The following is a 21,351-nucleotide window of genomic DNA, read 5'->3' as shown; positions in this document are numbered from 1 at the left end:
GAGAATATTAAAGGCTTTGTTGTAGATAATGCAACTTGTGCTAGACATTAGAACATGTTCAAAAAATGGTTTTACAAATCGAGCATGACTGATATGGGTTTGAAACTTTGAATTATCTACAATTGATGGGTAGGTAAAGACAACTGCTAAAAATACATGGACCAAAAAAGCCTATAACTTAAATAATTTTCTTCGTCTCTAACCTTATTTGGAAAAGAATGAGTCTTAATTCCGAAGGAGGGTTATTGAGTTATATAACTTTGTGATTACCCGGTTTTAACAATATAACCTTGTTATATTTGAGTGATATTTATTTTTTTTATTAATTTTTTTTTACAATTTTAAGAAGACAATTACTAATATTACCTTTTAACTTAAAACCCTATATATATATTATCTTCTCTCTCATTTTCGCCGCAGGTCCCATTTTCCCATTCTCCCACTCTCTTTTTCTTCAATTCCTTCACTACAATATTATTAATACAATATTGACATCACAACACAATTATCAAATAATTCAAAAGAAGCATAACAACAAAAGTATATTCACTTCCACTATCACATCAAGTACATTTCTCACTTTTTTTGTTTTTGTTTTTTTATCCTATTTTCTTTTAGCTTTTATATATATATACATATAAATGAGTTGATTTATTGAATTAAAATGACAGTGAGTACCAATTTTTTGTATTAAACTTTTGTGTAATCTATTACACTTTGTTGTAATATTTATTTTGTTTATTAATTTTTTTTATTTTACAATCTTAATAATAATGCAAATCATATATTTGTAAAAATGTCTTAATGAACTAACTTTATTAAATTAGATTGAGATTTTCAACTAATATACAATATGTGTTGTTGCTTATGGTTTGATATTTAAAATGAATACTTACATTGTATTGATTAATTGTACTACTTCATTATCTTTTTTTTTTTTTGTTAAAAAAAGCATATTGGATATGTGATGTAGAGTGTACATTTTAGCTTAGTTTGATAATTGATATATTAACAACCTTGTTTTTATTGATGATTTCAGTTACGGTACATAATCACTTTAAGTCAATTTTCTTAGACCCATATATTTAAATAGATCTTATTATGATGTTTGAATAATGATATTTTCATGTAAATTTGCTTTCTATTAGCATTTTTAGGTAGATCGATTGTCCAATCACCCAAGCTCAACTCTTATACACTTTATTTCCTAGATTCCATGGCACGAACGAAAGTACCAAGCATTAGAGATCCACAACAACCGATTCAACGACGGTTGATTATTCACGAATCTAGTCCAGAGTCGTCGTGCTCAAAATCGTTGGATGCCAGTGTGCCACCAACACCTCCCGCAGACACAACAACGACTCAATTAGATAATGAGGTAAATGAAGTTAAATACATTTTTTATATTCTTGTACTTTTTTTTAGAATAGATAATATATTTAATTGAAATCAATTGGCTATAAATTTAGAGCACTAAAGGTATGATTTGAAAAATATTAGTTTAAAATGTAGAACTCAACTAGAACGAGTAGAGCTCAAGTGGTTATGGTCGAGATTTTTAAAAATGCAATGAACTTTCAGTTTAGGGCTCGATTAGCATGAGTTGAGATTTCCAAAGTCTAATTGATAGCATAGAGCTCGACTGGTGAGTAGAGCTCGACCATACATAGTTGAGATTTCCAAAGTCTAATTAAAATTGTAGCATAGAGCCCGACAAGTGTGAGCAGTGCTCGACCAAAGTGTAGTATGAAGCTCGACTGGTGTGAGTCGAGCAACACCATACATAGTCAATATTTCCAAAGCCTAATTGAAATTGTGCCATAGAGCTTGACTGTTGTGAGTAGAGCTCAACTGGAGTGAGTAAAGCTCGGCTGATGTGAGTAGAGCTCGATCATGCATAGTAAAGATTTCCAAAGTCTAATTGAAGTTGTAGTATAGAGCTTGACTGGTGTGAGTAGAGCTCGACCATACATAGTCGAGATTTCCAGGCTTTAGTAGAGCTCTACCAAACATGGTCGAGATTTCCAAAATCTAAATGAAATTTTAGTGTAAAGCTCAACTAGAGTGAGTAGAGCTCGACTAACGTGTTTTTTACTCTATTGATTAAAAAGTTATATTTTTCTTATATTTAATTAATAGGTATATATTGAAGAAGAGTCAGTGACATGTTCTGAAAAACAATTAAAATCACATGTTGATGAACAATCAGAGTCTTCCTCTATGCCACGACAGAAAACACTTCCAGTAAGTTTTGTTTTGTAAAATATTTAAGTTTTTATGTTATTTAATATTGAGAAATATGATATTTAATTTATTGCAGATTGAAAAGATTCCTCGATTGAAGCCTATATTAGAGGAGAATGAACACTTTGAGTGCAAGATAAGTGTAAAAAGTCAGATAGATAAGGTCACAAAACTTATTAATGATGTACTAAAGAATGACCCGACCAACTTACAATTGTTCAAGGAATCTCCGTTTGGCCACTTTCTTGATCTTTTTAAGAACTATGAACATTCAATTCAAGTGATGTGGTTATTACTCATTCGGGAAGCAGACTGTGATAGAGATTCAGAGATATGGTTTGTTGTTAATGGGGTACCGATCCGATTCTCATTGATGGAGTATGCATTAGTATCTGGGCTAAAATGCTCAGAATATCCAGAAGGTTGGGAAACTCAAGCTGAGTCAAATGCATTTAAAGATAGACACTTTCGTGGGAAAGAAATAGTTACCATTGACGACGTAAAGGCCAAATTTACACAAATGTCCAACCAAAACCAAAATAATAGAGTTCGAAGGAATGTAAATGTAAGTAACAAGGAAATATTAAAGATGGCATCTCTCTTGTTTGTCTCTGCGGCCTTAATGCATAGGAACAAAAGTTCGTCTAACATCGACTCATTATTATTGGGATTGGTTGAAAATTTGGACATGTTCAACCAATACCCTTGGGGGACTCATTCTTATGAGTATGCATTAAAGCAACTTCGGAAGGGACTGAAAGGAAAAGCAAAATCAGTGCATGAGAAAACAAAGACGATGTCGTCATTCACCTATTCAGGCTTTGTTCTTCCATTAGCGGTAATAAAATTGCCCTAAGTAAAGTTGAAGAACATCCATTATTTTAGAAATCCTTACAATTTTTCTTATTTGCATGTGTAGACATTAGTGTATGAATGTGTGCCGGCAGTGGCAAGAAAGTATGTAGAGCTTCGAGATGATATTGACGAATCAATGCCGAGAATTTGTCAATGGAGGACTACTTGGAAGCATAAGAGACCTCCCTCTTATAGTGATGTACTAGAAGCTCTAGGTGATTCCAAGGTTAGCATCTAATTTATTTTTTGTTATTTAGTCTTCCTTTTAATATACATATATATTTATATTAATATTTTTTTGTATTCAGGATATAAAAAGTATCATTTCACCTACTGAACAAGAGAAGAGAATGCCACACATGCAAGGATTCATCCGTATCCCTGAACCAAAGTCAAATCGCATGATTGATATATTGACTGCTGTGTTAGAGTTTGGAGGTACAATTAATTGGGCCGATGATACTGATGGGCATGCGACTTGTGACAATGTTGGTGTTACAATTGAAGGCCAAGCTACTGAAGTTGGTAACAGAAATCATGTCCAATCTATGAATGAAGCCACGAGAGATGACACTGATAGGCATGAGACTTATGATAATGTTGGTGTTACAAATGAAGGCCACGCCACTGGTCAAGCTACAGAAGTTGGACCAGAAGAGAGTCAAGGTGACAAAGTTGATTGGTTTGCTCTCAAGGCTTACATAGATCAACAATGTGCATTGATAAGATCAGAAATTGCATTGTTTCCTTCAAAGATAATTTCCTTACTTCAACAACAGAATATCGTATCAATGCCCCAATGTGATGATGGTCATGGTGGCAACTGTACTAGTGATGATTACATGAGAACATACCATGAAAAGTTTCCTCATGTTGAAGAGCAGCTTCCTCAGGTTGATGACCAACCTCCTCTTGATAAAGAGCAACCTCCCCAAGTTGAAGAGCAACGTCCTCAGGTTGATGACCAACATCTTCTTGATAAAGAGAAACCTCCCCAACTTGAAGAGCACCTTCCCCAAGTTGAAGAACACCCTCCAAAGAGGCCACTAAAGTGTTCACACTACATGAAATCACCATACACTGACCCTTTTCGTCGGACTAGATTGCGACGAGAAGATCATATCCAGTTTGATCCTTCAAGGGAGATTAATCCTGAAAAACAAAAGATGTTTGATGAACATTTAAGAAGTCAAAAAAGTATTGATTGTGGGCTTGGTTTACGAACTATAGACTATTTCTAGCGGATTATTAAAGACCATGAATGGCTATTTAGTGAGGTATGACATATGGTTTTATGATCTCTTATATCTAAGACTTAATTTTGTTTTCATGTGTATAATGTTATTATTATTTTTTACAGCACATTGATGATGCTTTGTTTGGCATTAGAAAGCGACAACATGAGTATCAAGATGTGATTCCACAAGATGCAATCATTTTGGATGAAAAATTTACTCAATTGGTGACCATCAACTTCAACTGTAACCCTAAAATTATTGATGATGAAATAAGTCAATATATTTCAGGGAATCATCCGCATTTTTGGGGCAAGAAATGGAAAGGCTCAAAAAAGTTGTATATGCCTTTAAACATAAGGGACCATCATTGGGTTGCAGTTAAAGTAGACTTACAAGCATTAGAGTTGATTGTTTATGACTGCAGTATTGGAGCGACCTCATCAAAAGAAATGGATGCTTTGATGTTGCCACTCCAAACGATGATTCCGACTATGCTTCGTGTATCTTCACAATTTGAGGACATAGCACAATGTCTTCACAAACCAAGGACATATACACGCTTACTTAGTGTTCCACAAAATTCAAGGTAAGTGTATTTATCTAAGTCTATATATACATGCTTACTTAGTCTATATTTATTGCAATCTTAAATCTATTATTGATTTTAAACTTTTCTTATAACAGGGGAGATTGTGCAGTGTACACAATTAAGTTCATTGAGTTTGACATGGCTGGTTGTACTTTTGATCGTCTTTCAGATGACATGATACCATTCTACAGAATGAAGATGGCAGTAGATATTTTTTGTCAAGATTGGGATCTTTAGTAATTTGTATATTTTAAAATGTTTGGATAGTTTCAAGAATGACAATGTTTTAAAAACTTTATACGTAGTTGAAGATCATCATGAATTTCTCTAGATTTGTCAACCATATACTAATGTCAGTTGAGCTCTAAATTTGAAGCTTATTTAGTATTTGGAAATCTCAACTGGATATAGTCGAGCTCTACTCATGTCAGTCGAGCTCTATAGTAAACAAAATTACAATTTTGATAAATCTCGACCATGTATAGTCGAGTTTTACTCATGTCAATTGAGTCATATTGTAAATATTTGTAATAAAACTCAACAAGGTACAGTCGAGCTCTACTCATATCAGTCGAGCCATTTTGTAAAGGTTCTAAAAGTCTCAACCATTTACAGTCGAACTCTACTCATATCAGTCGAGCTATTTTGTAAAGGTTCTAAAAGTCTCAACCATGTACAGTCGAACTCTACTCATATCAGTCGAGCCATTTTGTAAAGGTTCTAAAAATCTCAACCATGTACAGTCGAGCTCTACTCATATCAGTCAAGCCGTTTTGTAAAGGTTCTAAAAATCTCAACCATGTACACAGTCGAGCTCTACTCATATCAGTCGAGCCGTTTTGTATAGGTTCTAAAAATCTCAACCATGTACAGTCGAGCTCTACTCATATCAGTCGAGCCATTTTGTAAAGGTTCTAAAAGTCTCAACCATGTACAGTCGAACTGTACTCATATCAGTCGAGCTATTTTGTAAAGGTTCTAAAAGTCTCAACCATGTACAGTCGAACTCTACTCATATCAGTCGAACTCTACTCATATCAGTCGAGCCATTTTGTAAAGGTTCTAAAAATCTCAACCATGTACAGTCGAGCCGTTTTGTATAGGTTCTAAAAATATCAACCATGTACAGTCGAGCTCTACTCATATCATTCAAGCCATTTTGTAAAGGTTCTAAAAGTCTCAACCATGTACAGTCGAACTGTACTCATATCAGTCGAGCCATTTTGTAAAGGTTCTAAAAATCTCAACCACGTACAGTCGAACTCTACTCATATCAGTCGAGTCATTTTGTAAAGGTTCTAAAAATCTCAACCACGTACAGTCGAGCTCTACTCAATACAATCGAGCTCTATACACATGTTAATGCCACTTTTTTTACTAATAAATAAAATTATCAATATACTTAAAAAATTTCTCGTATAAAAATATTTGTATTTTCATAATTTTCCTAGACTAAATGTCACATTTATCAATTTCTTGTATAAAAATATTTGTATTTTCATAATTTTGTTAAACTAAATGTCACATTTATTAATATTCAATTATTCTTGTTAAACATATTGACACGTCTCCTATTTATTATAGATAAAGTACCGCATCTAATAAATGCAATAACGTTAATGCCATTTTTTTACTAATAATTAAAATTATCAATATACTTAAAAATTTATTATATAAAAATATTTGTATTTTTATAATTTTCCTAGACTAAATATCGCATTTATTAATTTATTGTATAAAAATATTTGTATTTTCATAATTTTCCTAGACTAAATGTTACATTTATCAATTTCTTGTATAAAAATATTTGTATTTTCATAATTTTCCTAGACTAAATGTTACATGTATCAATTTCTTGTATAAAAATATTTGTATTTTCATAATTTTCCTAGACTAAATGTCACATTTATTAATATTCGATTATTCTTATTAAACATATTGACTCGTCTCTTATTTATTATAGATAAAGTACCGCATCTAATAAATGCAATAATGTTAATGCCATTTTTTTTACTAATAAATAAAATCATCAATATACTTAAAAAATTTATTGTATAAAAATATTTGTATTTTCATAATTTTCCTAGACTAAATATCACATCTATTAATATTCAATTATTCTTATTAAACATATTAACACAGTCGAGCTCTACTCACGACAGTTGAGCTTTATGATGAAATTATTATTAGTTTTTCTAAATCTCGACTGTTGATAGTTGAGCTCTACTCATGTCAGTCGAGCTCTATGCTGGAATATTTATCTATCTTTACAAAGCTCAACCATCCATGGTCGAGCTCTACTCACGTCAGTTGAGCTCTATGCTCGAATATTTATCTTTCTTTACAAAGGTCGACCATCCATGGTCGAGCTCTACTCATGTTAGTTGAGCTCTATGTTGGAATATTTATCTATCTTTACAAAGTTCGACCATTGATGGTCGAGCTCTACTAATGTCAGGCGTTCTATACTGGAATATTTATCAATCTTTGCAAAGCTCGACCATCCATGGTCGAGCTCTACTCATGGAAGTCGAGGTTCATATCAAGTAAACACAAGAAAATTTAAATTAATTCAAATACAATGATATAAATTACCCATAGTAATTCAAAACAAGCATATGCATCAACAATTACAATTTAGAAGTTGTGGCTCGTAAGGGGCACGTTTTTTTGGAGTGACCAGGCTGCCCGCATAAACCACACCTTTTTATCCATTTTTTTCCCTCACCAACTGATGGGATTCTTTTCAATTTTGCTCTACCACGCTTGATTGGGACATTTGGAGGCAATACCTTCGGCAGTACTTCAACTTCATTGATATCCCAATCTTCTTGTTGAGGGACTGGATAAATGGTATCAACATAAGCCAACGCCCAAGTTTCCAACTTATAATAATTAGAGCACAAATCATACACTTCTATTCTAACTTGCTCATATGATGCTAATGCATGCACACATGGAAGTTGATCAAGGTCAAAGACACGACATGAGCATTGTCTTTGACCTAAATCAATTATGGCATCATTTTCTTTACCTGTAACCTCATACTCAAATCGATTAAGTTGTTTCACATTCATTTCCGATGCTTTCTTGAATCTTTTTCGAATAATATTCTCTGCCTTTGGAGTTAAAGGTGTACACTTTGTATTGATAGATGCCACAATATTGCGGCGATTGTTGAACCACTCAGATACTTTTGCCTGCATAGCCTCCAACAACGCAATGATAGGGTACTCTCTAGGTTCCCTCAGTGCTGCATTAATAGATTCTGCACCATTCGTAGTCATAATATTGTACCGACAGCCTGTAAAGTGAGTTCTCGCCCATTTACTAAGTGTGAGAATTGATTCTTCAAGATACTTCACTGCTACGGGATATCTATTCTTCAATTCATCATAGAGTTTGTTGAAGTCGGAAACTTTATAGGCATTGGCAGTTTCTTCGAATAATTTTATGACACCTTTAACTCTGACACGTGCTTTAATATTCTGAGACAGATGCCACCTACAATGCCCATGTTGTGACTTCCTATAAATATTTGACACCCCATTGATGATGCTTTGATTTCTATCTGAAATAAAGACTAAATCATTATCATCTGGTATAAGTTCTTGTAACTTTGTAAGGAACCATGACCATGAAGCATCATTCTCTGAATCAACCACAGCCCAAGCAATAGGATATTGATGAAAATTACCATCTTGTGCTGTTGCAATGAGCATTACACCTTTGTACTTGGTCTTCAACCAAGTCCCATCCACCGCAATAACCTTTCTCATGCAACGAAATCCTTTGATGCATGCTCCATATGCTAGGAAAACATATTTGAATTTAGAATCTTCATCCACCTCCAAATGTGTGATCGTACCTGGATTCATCTTTCGAACCATGTATAAGTAAGCTGGAAGATTTTGAAAACTTAATTCAAGTGAACCTCTAAGAAGGTTGTTTGCAAGTTTTTTCCCCTTCCAAGCTTTCCAATATGTTATTGGCATGTGATTGTTCTGCACAATCGTCATTATTGCTTTTGGCTTCGGTGTCTCTTTTTGACCATTGAAACTTGACCTCACGACATTAGCAACTACTGCAACACTTGCTTGACGATGCTTTCTTTTCCGGCTAATAAGGGAACAAGTGTGAGTGTTACAATAAGTTCGTATTGAGAAACGCTCTGAGTTGGTAACTTTTGCTGCACGCACTGCCCAATTGCATGACTTGTCAATGCATTTTGTCACATATAATGACTTGGTAGATTTATTAATTTCCATCTCAAAGCAAGCCTTTATTGCAATATCATTCAACTTAGTTTTTACCTCATCTTTGTTCTTGAATTCTTGACCAATTGCCAAATCTGACCCATCTAGGAAACTAAATGTGTCTTCACTAGGGACTTGATTTTGTTCATCATGGTGGTCCAGCGAATCATAGTAGTTCAGTGGGTCAGTGTGATTTGGAGTTGGAGATGATGATGTTGTCCTTTTGTTAAGAAGGTCCACAGGTTCACAACCTAGATTAACACCACTTTCGACTGGTGCAGAAGCAGCATCACAAATATTATTTTCAAAGTAGAATTCACGGTCAAAGTAATCATCTACTAAACTTTGTTCATTTTCTTTCATGTTGCGTTCAACTTCCATGTCACATATATCTTCTCTCTTAATGAGCTCCACACGTAGTGAAACTCTACGATTGTTCTCTCCACAATCCTAAAGATAAGCTGCAAGACATTCATCCCCTCGTAAAATGAGTGGTGGCATATTTTCTCCCGCAATGATAGGTAAGTAACTTATTTTCAATTCGATATCATTTTGATTCACCCCAATCTTCTTATACAATTTCTCCAATAACACCTCAAAAGTAATATTGGAGTCGTCAACAATGATAGATATAACTTCCTTATTCTTTGGTGACCATTTATACAACCCTTGCTCTTCCTTCCATTCCCCATCATATTGAGCATAAATTACCACTTGAGTCATTCCTGTAACGAGAATATATTATTAACATTAGAAAATAAATTTAATGTTAAAATTATAATTAATAAGTTTAAAATTAAAAATACGAATCTCAACCAAGTCTAGTTAGGCTCTACTAGTATCTCAACCCACTATAGTTGAGCAAAAATTGAGCTCTACTAATAACTCAATCAATTATAGTTGAGTCTACTAGTATCTCAACCAACTATAATTGGGCAACAGTTGAGCTCTACTACTAGAATTAACATATAGATTGAATTTAATATTTTTTTTACAAAGAATGTAATCTCTCTTTTTGACAAAAATGTTGATGAAACAATTTTATAGATTACAAATATAAATATCAACCAAGATCAGTTGAGCTCTACTAGTATCTCAACTAGCTACAGTAAAACAATAGTTGAGCTCTACCATTATCTCGAACATCTCTACCTAGTTGAGCTCGATTGTACCAAGGCAAGAACTAAGCAATATCATCTTTTTCACGGGTTTCACTTTGCAAAATCACTATTTTTAACTCAAAACCCACAAAATGGTAATGATATGAGTAGCATTATAATTTAATTATTATTTTTACTACATATTTATGAAGAAACAAACTTGTAAGCAAACAAAATGCAAATATTTAGTTCTAACATTCAAATCAAGAAAGATTCAAAATTTAAAATACTAATCTTGATCAAATCCAATTAACCTCAACTACTATCTAAACCAGCAATAATTGAGCAACAGTTGAGCTCTACTATTATCTCAACCATGTTTGGTCGAGCTCTACTATAACTATCTTCTCGACTGAACACAGTCGAGCTCAACTGTACACAGTCGAGATCTGCGTTTCATCTTCTTCACGAGTTTCATTTCGAAAAACGCCATTTTCAACTCAAAAACCACAAAATGGTTATAATATGGCTAACAAGGTACTTTTATTGTTATGTTTACCACATATATATGAAAAAATAAACATCTAAGCAAACAAAATACAACTTTCTTTGTTTTTACATTCAAATCAAAAATTAAAAAATTAGGGTTTCTCATTTACTTACCTTAATGTAATCACTTTTTTCCAACAATGTCACTGAAATCAGTATGTAAGTGTGTCACAAAATAATCTTTCTATACATTTGGAGAGATTTGATAGGATTTGAAGAGATTATGAAGAAAAAATGGTGGATGGAGGAATGATGGGGGGTTGAATATGTTTTTGTTTTTTAATTTTTTTTTTCAAATCTGATTTTTTATTATTTTAATTAAAAAAAAATATAAAAATAAAAGGACATTATTGGAATATAAAAGTTTCATTAAAGGAGGAGGTTAGTGTAACTAAATTTTGAAAAATGAAGGTTACATAGCTAAGGTAAAAACTTTTTAAGGTTATTTAGCTCAAAACCTTGTGAGGAAAGGGGGTTGCCGACTGAACGTGGAAAAAGAGGGAGAGAGTTAGAGATGTGTGCAGATAGGGTTAGACCACGTGCTCTATTATATTACTTAAAGTAAAATAAAATAATTGAAAAATAAAAAGGAAATAATAAATATATACTAATGAAGAGATAGCTTATAAAGAAAAATAATAATATTAAAATGTTATACAATGGATATGTAAATGTTATGTAAATGTAGATATGGATTAATTAGAGTTTGTGTATAGCTATAATAAATATATGTATAAATGAGCTGATGGAATATGTTTTTATGAGTTTTAGCTAAATATTATAGAGAAAGTGCATTACAAAATATATCACCAAAACATACATTTTTATAATTTACTTCAAACTTTTACATTATACCATACATCTGCTTCTCTATTTTTTCTCTACATCATTTATATATTATATTTTTAAAAATATTTTATTCATTTTAAGAAATAAAATAATTAAATATAATAGTATCATACTCATATATATATATATATATACAAAAGTTTATAAAAAAAATAATAAAATATTTATAGCTTGATGAATAGTATTTTACTACATATAGAGAAATACTATTCATTTAGGTAAAAAAATATAACTTTACATCACCCATTAGAAGACTACTTAACTGTTTTTTCTCTATATTACAAAGAATAACACATTTTAGCTCATCCATTGGAAGTGCTCTTAATATTAGATATGACTGGGCTTTTTTATTTTTTTTAAGAAAACAAATTGGGCTGGCCTCTAATTGTTTTGAGAACTTTACAAAAATATGGGAAAAAATAAATCACTTTCTATATTTATGGGCATTAAAGTTATGCCACAAAATATGGTAATTCTAGAAAAAAATGTTTAAAATATGGGAATCCCACAAAATACCATAAAAAAAATACACACACTCTCTTTCTTACTTTCCTCTTTCTCTCCATCTCTCACGTATTCTTCACTTGCTCTCTCCATTTTCTCACAACAATGGCAGCCAACCATTTTCTCTTACAACAATAAGAGCTCTCTCACACCAGCAAATGGACGATATATCTCCGGTCACTGCCGACGCCATCTCCGATTCGTATTCTTCTTCTTCTTCTTCTTCGTCTTCGTTTTCACGTTCTTCTTCTTCTTCTTCTTTTTTACGTTCTTCTGCGTCTTGTTTATTGTTTCAGATCTGTTTTTCTTTTCTTTTCAGAATTGGTTTTCTTTTACAAATCTGATTTTTTTTTTCTAAATCTGTCTAAGTAACCAGTTACTGTCATGATTCTGTTTTGTTTTCAGATCTGAGTTTTTTGTAGACTTAGCTGTAACCAGTTACCTTATTTAATTTCCTTCTTCATGGTTGTTTTTAAATCTGATTTTGTATTTTAGATCTGGTTTTCTTTATAAAACCACCTAAGTAACCAGTTACTGTCACAATTTTATTTTATTTTTCAGATCTGAGTTTTTTTGTGGACCTAGTTGTAACCATTACCTTATTTATCTCCTTCTTCATGTGTTATTTTTAAATCTGATTTTATTTTTCAGATTTGGTTTTCTTTATAAAACTACCTAAGTAACCAGTTACATTCTTCGATCTTCTTCTTCTTAGTTATTTTCATATCTGATTTTATTTTTCAGATGTAGTTTTTTTTTTTTTAAAGATTTGGCTAAGTAACTAATTACTAATTAATTGTTATTTTGATATGGGTAACCAGTTACCACCTTCTTCTTCTTCTACTACTACTTCTCAGATTAATTTTTTATTTTCTAAGTTTTATTTTCTAGGTTTGGCTCGATAACTAGTTATCAATCAGTTATTTTAATAGGGGTAACCGATTACCTTCTTCTTCTTCTTTACTAGGTGTATTCTGATCTGTTTTTTTTTTCTTCCAAATCTGTTAGTAACCAGTTACAATTTACTCAAGTACTTGCCATGACAGTTAAAATTGATAGTAGTAACCGGTTACTGTCACATTACTAAAAAATCTAAATTTATTTTTACAATGGTAATCAGTTATTATTTAAAATGAAATTAAATGACATATATACATCTCCAACAATAATCCAAAACATACATATGTATAATGACATAACCCAGACATCATCATCATCACAATTAGTGAAGTCATTCTCATCACCTCATATTTGAATGTATATATAAAATTAATATGATAACTATAATAATACATCCATATATATATAAATGTGTACTGTTTTATAATCTTATATATATGTATATACATATAAAAATAATAATAGCAATAATATATGTATATATATAATGGAAAAAAATTATATGATTTTATGTATACGATTAATTGTATATATATATGTGTATATATATTATTAACTTAAATATGATTAAAAAATATAGTAATAAAAATATCCCGTAATTAAAAAAAATCAATATTGAAATTATATGGTATATTTTAATAAAATTACAAAAATATGGGAAAAAAATCCCATAAAAATGTAAATAAATAAATTATGCCATACAAAACTTAAGGGAAAAAATGCCATATTTATCAAAGTTTTAAAAAAAATCTCATATTTCACGTAATTTCCTCAATTGTTTTAGGACCCGCAGGAATAATTTGGACACTCATTTCGCATCTTAAAATGTATATTTTAAGGTCTTTCAATGAGTGCCTCAATAAATCTACAGACATTTTTAAGAACTTACATTTAAATGTGTGTTCTAAAATGGTAACCTATAAAGTGTATTTTGTAGTAGTGTGATGATGATGATGATGATGATACCTAGTTAGGATAGATTAGGGTTGTCTAATTAAGTTTGGATTTTAATAAACTACTATGTAATCAATTAATGAAGACAGTTACTAATTTTATATTTTAACAACTATTATGTAATCAATTGAGACTATTATGCATTTTGAATTTTATTATATATTAATTTTTAATTAATTATTTTTTATTTATAATGCACTATTTGCGGTGATTTATTTAAAAATCCGCCCCAAATGAGGATAAAAAACCACCATTAGTACAAATTTTTAATTTGCGACGGGTTAGTGAAAATTTGCAGCGATGATTTTGCTTCAAATATATTTGCGACGAAACTTTTTTTAGTGAAAATTAATGATGATGTTATTGCAACGCCTTATTTGTGATGAATTTTCACAGCAAAAGACTATTTGCGGCAAATTCTTGCGCTGCAAATATCGCTTTTTGTTTTGTAGTATATATATAAAAAAATAGAGTTCCAACTTATTCCTATACCAAAAAAATACTTAAAGCATCTATAAATAGTTATTAAAAATAATCACTGCCCAATAATTTTTCTATATATTTATGAAAAAAAAAACAATTACGAACACAGCTCACATAAATGAAGAAGCATTACTTTACAAAGTATTGTTTGATTCATGAAATTGTTATATCCATGGATGACATAAATCAATTTATATTATTTTGACCTGTAAATTTTGGGAAGTGACAAATTATTTTAAACCATAGTAATTTCATATACGTTAAATTTTATTTGTCTGATTCCATTTTTTTATACTATTTTTTATTTTATTTTTTGGTTATAAACTGAAATAAAATTTTATTGGCTTAGATCATTTTAAAGTTTTTTTTAATAATCATCATGAATTTAAAACTCACAATTCTACGCTTAACTACTAAAGTCCTTCGTACGCTAAATACGTACAATTAATTTGATAATAAATTATACAAGCAAAATTCCTAATCATCAAGTGGCTGGATTCAGTGTACTTCTCTCATTCTATGAATTTTTAAATTAATAGAAAGTTACCGCTAATTAGGGGATTGTAGAGTGCTGTAATAATCTTGACTATTATTATTGAAAACGAAAATCCAAGCTGCATATATGCATGTAGTACTGAAGCACAACATTACATTTACATTGAAAATAAAAAAGTATATAAAGAATGTAAAAGACTGAATTAAAAACTTTCTCTAAATTGCACTCTCAAACGTGACTCACTCACTTTTTAAGGAGCCTTTTTTTTTTCCAAATACAATCATTCTTTTTCTCTAATTAAGAATGCGCATGCGAAGCAGTGATATACATTATATATATTATTATAAATGTTTGATTAAGTAAAGGAGAAAACAAATCTAAAGCATAGCTTAATATCCTGTTCCTACTAGTCTTTAGGCATGGACTGTGTTATTTATTGTAATAAATTCGATATAATTGTCAGCATGCATGCTATAGATATATATATATATATATCTTTCTTTTTCTTTTTCTTCTTCGTCCACCTTCTTCTAATCCCATGCACAAACAAAATGTGACCATAAATGGTCGACATAATACGTACGTACACATATATATATATACTTGATCAATACGTATATATGTATATATATATACTTGATCAATGTATATTAGTTTGTCACAACTGATCAGGGAAACACCCAAAATAATGGTGGTTCAGATTTTCTTGCCTATAATTTTGGGGGACCAAAGGAGGCAAATTATCAGAAGCCACAAAGGATGTAATTGGATCAGTACTCAGTTGGGATGAAAGAAAACTGTCCAAGTTTTTCCAGTCAATATATTGACTAGCACTAGTACCAGTACTAGTGCTACTAATGTTGCTCCTTATTTCGTTATTGTCATAGTTGTCATGATCGTTGAGAATATTAGTAGTGCTGTTATGCTGGAAACTCTGATCATTGGTGGCCAAATTTGCCGAGATGGAGGGGCTATCGAGCTGAGGGAGGAGCTCATGAGTGAGTTGGATATGGTCTACAAGGCTATGATTAGTAGTGGAGACTACGAGTTCTTCATGTGCTGAAGGAGGAAAGCAGTTGTGGAAAGCAGTTGCGGCTAGATTTGGATGATTAGCCTGCATGTTATTATGTTTTTCTTCCACAAAATCCGCAGAAGAACAATAAGGAAGCTGCCTCATGTTGTTGCTATTTTCTCTTACGTAGTAATTAGCATGGTTCCACATTTCACAACCTTGCCTTTGATGATGACTAGGACTTGGCTTCCTGAATGCTCGACATACAACCCATCCTTCTTCCTGCATTATATATATATATATCACATGCAACAATAAAATATTAAATTAATTTTCTCTTCACAGTCATAGTTAGTTACATTTATATAGCTAGCTAGCTTGGTTTAAAAAATATATATAAAACATAATTAATAATCAATAATAAAAAGTGTTGGCAGATGACAAATATTTGATCGTTAAATTTATTTTGTCATATCTTTATTATGGTGAGAACTTAATTGGAACAAAAATTTTAGAAATGAAAATTACGCATGCAGAGACAACCCATCCATTAATTAGTCAAACTTTAATATATAAATATATATACGCTAATTCGACTTTGGAAAAATATAAATATAATTATTAAGTCAAAGTTTCCTTGTAAACACATGTAATAATGATAGCCAGTAGTTTTTTAGTTTGTTTAATTAGCTAGTCTTTTCAAGATTTACCAATTAATTAGGGATATCACTAAACTTTAATAAATGAAAATTACATTGATGTTATGCATGGACTATACATATACATGCTCTTTAGCTAGCCCGCGCACTTGCTATCATTAGCTGAGAAAACTTTTCAACATTTAAACAGTTTAGTCATTGGTTTCCAAAAGAAATAATTATTATGTATATTAATTAGTCACTAATATAAAACATTTTGAAGTGGAACAATAACGAAAATTAATCAACGACTAATTAAATATATAACCTTATAATAATTTCATGTAATTAATTAAATAATTTTTTTGTTTGTTTTTTTGTGACTAATTAAAAGCCTTGAATTAATATTAAGAGAATTGCTAAGGCACTAGTGTAAATATCACAAATATGTTATATATTATTATTGGTGTAATTTAATAATGGGTCTCAATTATTTAAATTTAATAAGTATAATGGGATATCCCGACCAATGTTAGCTCATGTGCGTGCCAAATAGCAAAACTTTAATATTAATTGATTAGATATAGATATATATATATATATGGATATAATAAATAAACTTGCCTGGGGTGGTGCATGCTCAGATGTTTGGAGGCGATATTCATGCATGATCCAGTCAGATTTGCGGCCATTGGGAGCGCGTCCCTTGTAGAAGACAAGGGTCTTCCTCATCCCAATCATTCTGTTCTTTGAAAACACAGCTTTGTCTCTTCCTGTTGCCTTCCAAAACCCAGCTGCCGTTGCTCTGTTAGTCCTCGTTCCAGTAGGGTACTTCTTGTCTTTGTGACTAAAGAAGTACCATTCATTTTGTTCATCGTACCCTAGATTGCATCTCGCTGTACGTAAATCCATTAATTAATATTAGGCTACGTACGTATCATCACAAAACCTAGCTATATACATACCATATATATATATATGTCTTTCTCTCATTATCTTATCTCTGTATATCTTTATTTTTGTTCTTATAACAGTAATTCTCTTGTTTGTTTTGTTAGTTATATATATGAAAACCAGGGCACCATATATACATACATACATATATATAATGTTACTGTTTAATTCATTGATTGAATAAATTATATAAGTACACTAACATGTTCGATTATTTATTTTTATTTTTATTTTTTTAAATAAAAACTACCCATTTATTAGACAAATGTTGACTAAATATAAAGGAGTGATGTTTATGTTTGCGTTTTCAGTTTCTTCCTAGTGAAAAAGTGCCTTTTTTTTGTTTTTCTTTTCTGCTTTTCTAGCTTCAGAAAAGTCAAATCCTAGCTATGTCTAGAGCTTAACTACGCATATATAGGCATGTAGCATCATCACATGTAAAAGTAGTTGTCATGCTCATACTGAAGAAAATCAGAGATTTAATTTCTAATTCGGTTTATAAGCATTGAAATAATTGCGCCATTAATTTTAATTTTAAAAGTCCAATATAAACTTTGTTTGACTAGTACAGTATACCTTGGATATCCCATGGCTCAATTTTGTAGAGATCAATGTCAATAATGACATCAAGATCAATTTTGAGCGCGTTAATCTTTCTTTTGAGGTAGTAACCGACAAGTTCTTCTTCTGTGGGATGAAACCTAAAACCTGGTGGGACACAAGATTCCATTTCCATATATAGCTTTAAAGATTATATTCTCCTCTGCGATAAAGACAAGTCAAAGAGAGAGAGATCGACATGTATTAGAAATCCACATTAATGATCATTGTTTATTGGCATTTTCACATAATAATTTCATACAAACTAACTTAATTTTAGTGAAGCAAAAGCTAGAGGGGTGATTATTATAATAATATACATTGCAAAATGTGTATAAATTAATATTTTTCATTTGCATAAAAGGAAAAGAGAAAGAAGAAGAAAAAATCCGGAAGTAATATTTATCCACACGCATGCATGCTGGCCTACAAGCGATTATAGCTATATGACTACTTATTCCGAAACCTAACTATAATTCAAAAGCTCAATGAGTATATACATGAATATATAGGGTACTCAATATACTGAGATGAAGATAATGATCATGATGATTTCCATCATATTCAGTACTGGGACCGTCCTATACATATATATATAACAACGGTCCCTGCATCACGTTTATAATATTTTGAGCTTGAGAGACTCATTATGAGTGTATAATCTCACCCACGAAAAAGGAAAAAAGAAAAACAAAGAAAAAATTATGGCAGACCATTAGTAATGGAACCCACCAAACAAAAATTAGCTAGTAGAGGTAGTAGTAGAGAGAGTAGTAGTGTGATATATTGTTTGGGTTTAGTTGCATGTACCAACTTATTAAGAGAGAATTATTTTGGCCGAAAAGCTTGACTTTGCTGGCAAAAGCATGTTCACTACTACATTTCTTTGAGTGCAGTGCACTCTGTCCTACTCCTCCCCAGTTCTCATGTGTTGGTGGAGAACAGAATTTTCACGCCCACCACGCTAGACAATTATAAATATAAATATATATATAATTCTTTTTCTTATTTATTATTTAAAAAATAAATGGTGAAATAAGACTTTAATTATTTCACATATTATAATTATATTATCCGAAATTATTCTATTAAAGACAGAGTCAGACATGAAAACACATTCATACTACTAAACTAGAACAATTAAAACAAAAAACAAAAAACAAAAAAAGTTTTTGTGCCGTACATATACACACACGGGTGCTCTAGTTGCTGATATAACTGTCAACGACATAGAAAGACAAAAACAAAACATGCATTTGGAAGAATATTACTGGATTATTATCAATATATATATATATAAATATCCCAACAGAACTACTTTTTAATAAATAAATAAAAAATCATGGAGATTTTATATCAAATAATAAATCTTGGAAAAACATCTTCAAGATTCAATATTTCATTTTGAAAATAAAAATAACAAGACTTAAACGAGTATTTGTGTATATACAAAATCATGCAAGAGAACAACAATAATGATGATGAAGAAGATGAGATATTATTGCTTCATCACCGAGGTGTCGATCGAAAATACTCACAGGAATAATTCAGTCTTCAGAGATCCGATGATCAGTTTCTCGATCAAGTGGTGACCAAATTAAACGATCGCGGTGATCTCAATATACAGGGATATAGCTAGGTTATTATAAGTGAGATCAAAGTAGTAGCTAGATCAAGGGAATATTAGAGAGAGAGAGAGAGAGAGAGAGAGAGGTTTTAACAAAAACGAAAAATAAGGAGAGAAATGGATGGAGGTATATTAGCTATAGAGAAAGGAACTGGTTTGTCGTGTTTTGTTGATGTATTGTTGTCTAAGACTTAAGAGAAGAAGGTTTCATAAATGTATTTATATATGTACAAATCAAGTAGAAAAGAAGAGAGAGAAAGTGAATGAGAGAGTTGTACTTAGTGATTGCGCGTGGGGTGGCAGATTGGGTTCAAAGGTTTGTTTGGACGGCGTGACAACAAGTTTTCACGCCACCCCCCTTCATCTCTCTCCACTGCTCTATCTATTCTATATATTTTGTGTCCTAATTTACATTTTTCCACTCCTTCCTAACTAGATCCATCACAAAAATTACATTTCATTTCAATTTTTATTTTATTTTTATTTTTATATCAAATGTGACCCTTTTTTTTACATTAAAAACAAAAAACCTTATCAGATAAAGTTTATAAAATAATAATAATATATATATATATGTGGCTTATTACTGAAAACATCACAATATTAACTCCAACTCTCTATAGCTCTTCCCACAATCCAGCTCCCTATTGTCTGGTTGGTGCGCCGCCCTTTGCCATTTGGATCCTGTAAGCTTCTGACACGTGCATGCCACGTCAGACAAACCCAAGCTGTCTTTGTCTAATAGGTAATCATTGGTGTACCTCTCCTATGTTTTCCTCATCAAAAAAGAAAACTTAAATCCAGATGACTCCCACCAGACCCCCCCCCTCTAGTGTCGTTTTGTTTATAAGTACCTTCGATCTCTTTCTATGGTTACGCAATGTTTAGTGCGTTCAGCAATTTGCAGAGAGTGTCTCATATCATATTCAGTGTTATATATAAATAAATATATACATATATTGATAGTAACAACATTTATAATAGTTTAGTACATATATTTTTAAAGGTTATTATTATTTAATGTTCTCTTTTTGTGTGTATATATACACTAATATGATAAGGATATTATTAAGAAAAGGCTCAAAAAGATCAAGACGTGTTGGGAAAGGCTCATTCTATCTTTAGTTGTAGTATATTATTCAATGGTTAGAAAGTTATGTCTATTTTAATTTTTATGCACACAACCTTACGTCTTAATTATAATATTATGTTCGTCATTATTCCGTCTAGTTTGTATTAATTAAGTATTTGTAACCCTTGGGCGCATTTAGTTTTAAATTATTTCCAAAATATAGGACCCAATCACAGACATCAATACACAAATAGGATAGTACAAATAGGGTTACATTAGGGGAGTTATATAGGTACAATTTTTTTCGAATACTATTACTACTATAATGTAAATATAAACACACGTATAGTGTTTAAATACTAAATTATACCTTACATGATACATTCTTATAACAAAATAATAATTAAGTGATAGTTGATCAATCCTAG

At 31.2% G+C, this 21,351-nt stretch overlaps 3 protein-coding genes across 3 annotated transcripts; 1 reads left to right on the top strand and 2 right to left on the bottom strand.

Moving 5' to 3' along the window:
* Positions 1 to 4,648: 4,648 nt before the first annotated feature.
* Positions 4,649 to 5,236, top strand: LOC133807345 (uncharacterized). Its single transcript, XM_062245606.1, has 2 exons — positions 4,649 to 4,926; positions 5,025 to 5,236. Exons 1-2 carry the CDS (start codon positions 4,682 to 4,684, stop codon positions 5,164 to 5,166), a joined length of 387 nt encoding a protein of 128 aa, XP_062101590.1. The 5' UTR covers positions 4,649 to 4,681; the 3' UTR covers positions 5,167 to 5,236.
* Positions 5,237 to 7,559: 2,323 nt separating this feature from the next.
* LOC133805849 (uncharacterized) lies at positions 7,560 to 12,380 on the bottom strand. The gene is made up of 3 exons (XM_062244000.1): positions 12,305 to 12,380; positions 9,747 to 9,910; positions 7,560 to 9,635 (listed from the first exon to the last, which is right to left on the bottom strand). Exons 1-3 carry the CDS (start codon positions 12,378 to 12,380, stop codon positions 7,560 to 7,562), a joined length of 2,316 nt encoding a protein of 771 aa, XP_062099984.1.
* A 2,771-nt stretch (positions 12,381 to 15,151) lies between these two features.
* LOC133804993 (NAC domain-containing protein 30-like) lies at positions 15,152 to 20,287 on the bottom strand. The gene is made up of 4 exons (XM_062243093.1): positions 19,763 to 20,287; positions 18,201 to 18,387; positions 17,291 to 17,566; positions 15,152 to 16,310 (listed from the first exon to the last, which is right to left on the bottom strand). Exons 2-4 carry the CDS (start codon positions 18,358 to 18,360, stop codon positions 15,679 to 15,681), a joined length of 1,068 nt encoding a protein of 355 aa, XP_062099077.1. The 5' UTR covers positions 18,361 to 18,387; positions 19,763 to 20,287; the 3' UTR covers positions 15,152 to 15,678.
* Between the last annotated feature and the right edge of the window lie 1,064 nt (positions 20,288 to 21,351).

The sequence above is a fragment of the Humulus lupulus genome, chromosome X (assembly GCF_963169125.1).
Source record: "Humulus lupulus chromosome X, drHumLupu1.1, whole genome shotgun sequence".
Taxonomy (NCBI): domain Eukaryota; kingdom Viridiplantae; phylum Streptophyta; class Magnoliopsida; order Rosales; family Cannabaceae; genus Humulus; species Humulus lupulus.
Note: the sequence above shows the minus strand (reverse complement) of the source record. Positions and strands in the feature narration are given on the sequence as shown.

Excerpts from the sequence above, each read along its gene's own strand:
- LOC133807345 (XM_062245606.1), top strand. The coding sequence starts at position 4,682 with ATGCCTTTAAACATAAGGGACCATCATTGGGTTGCAGTTAAAGTAGAC. Across the intron at positions 4,927-5,024 it reads AGTGTTCCACAAAATTCAAG|GGGAGATTGTGCAGTGTACA; the intron begins GTAAGTGTATTT and ends TTCTTATAACAG.
- LOC133805849 (XM_062244000.1), bottom strand. The coding sequence starts at position 12,380 with ATGGCGTCGGCAGTGACCGGAGATATATCGTCCATTTGCTGGTGTGAG. Across the intron at positions 9,911-12,304 it reads TATTGTTGTAAGAGAAAATG|GAATGACTCAAGTGGTAATT; the intron begins GTTGGCTGCCAT and ends TTCTCGTTACAG. Across the intron at positions 9,636-9,746 it reads AATTGTATAAGAAGATTGGG|GATTGTGGAGAGAACAATCG; the intron begins GTGAATCAAAAT and ends GCTTATCTTTAG.
- LOC133804993 (XM_062243093.1), bottom strand. The coding sequence starts at position 18,360 with ATGGAAATGGAATCTTGTGTCCCACCAGGTTTTAGGTTTCATCCCACA. Across the intron at positions 17,567-18,200 it reads TGAGCCATGGGATATCCAAG|CGAGATGCAATCTAGGGTAC; the intron begins GTATACTGTACT and ends ATTTACGTACAG. Across the intron at positions 16,311-17,290 it reads GCATGCACCACCCCAGGCAA|AAGGATGGGTTGTATGTCGA; the intron begins GTTTATTTATTA and ends TAATGCAGGAAG.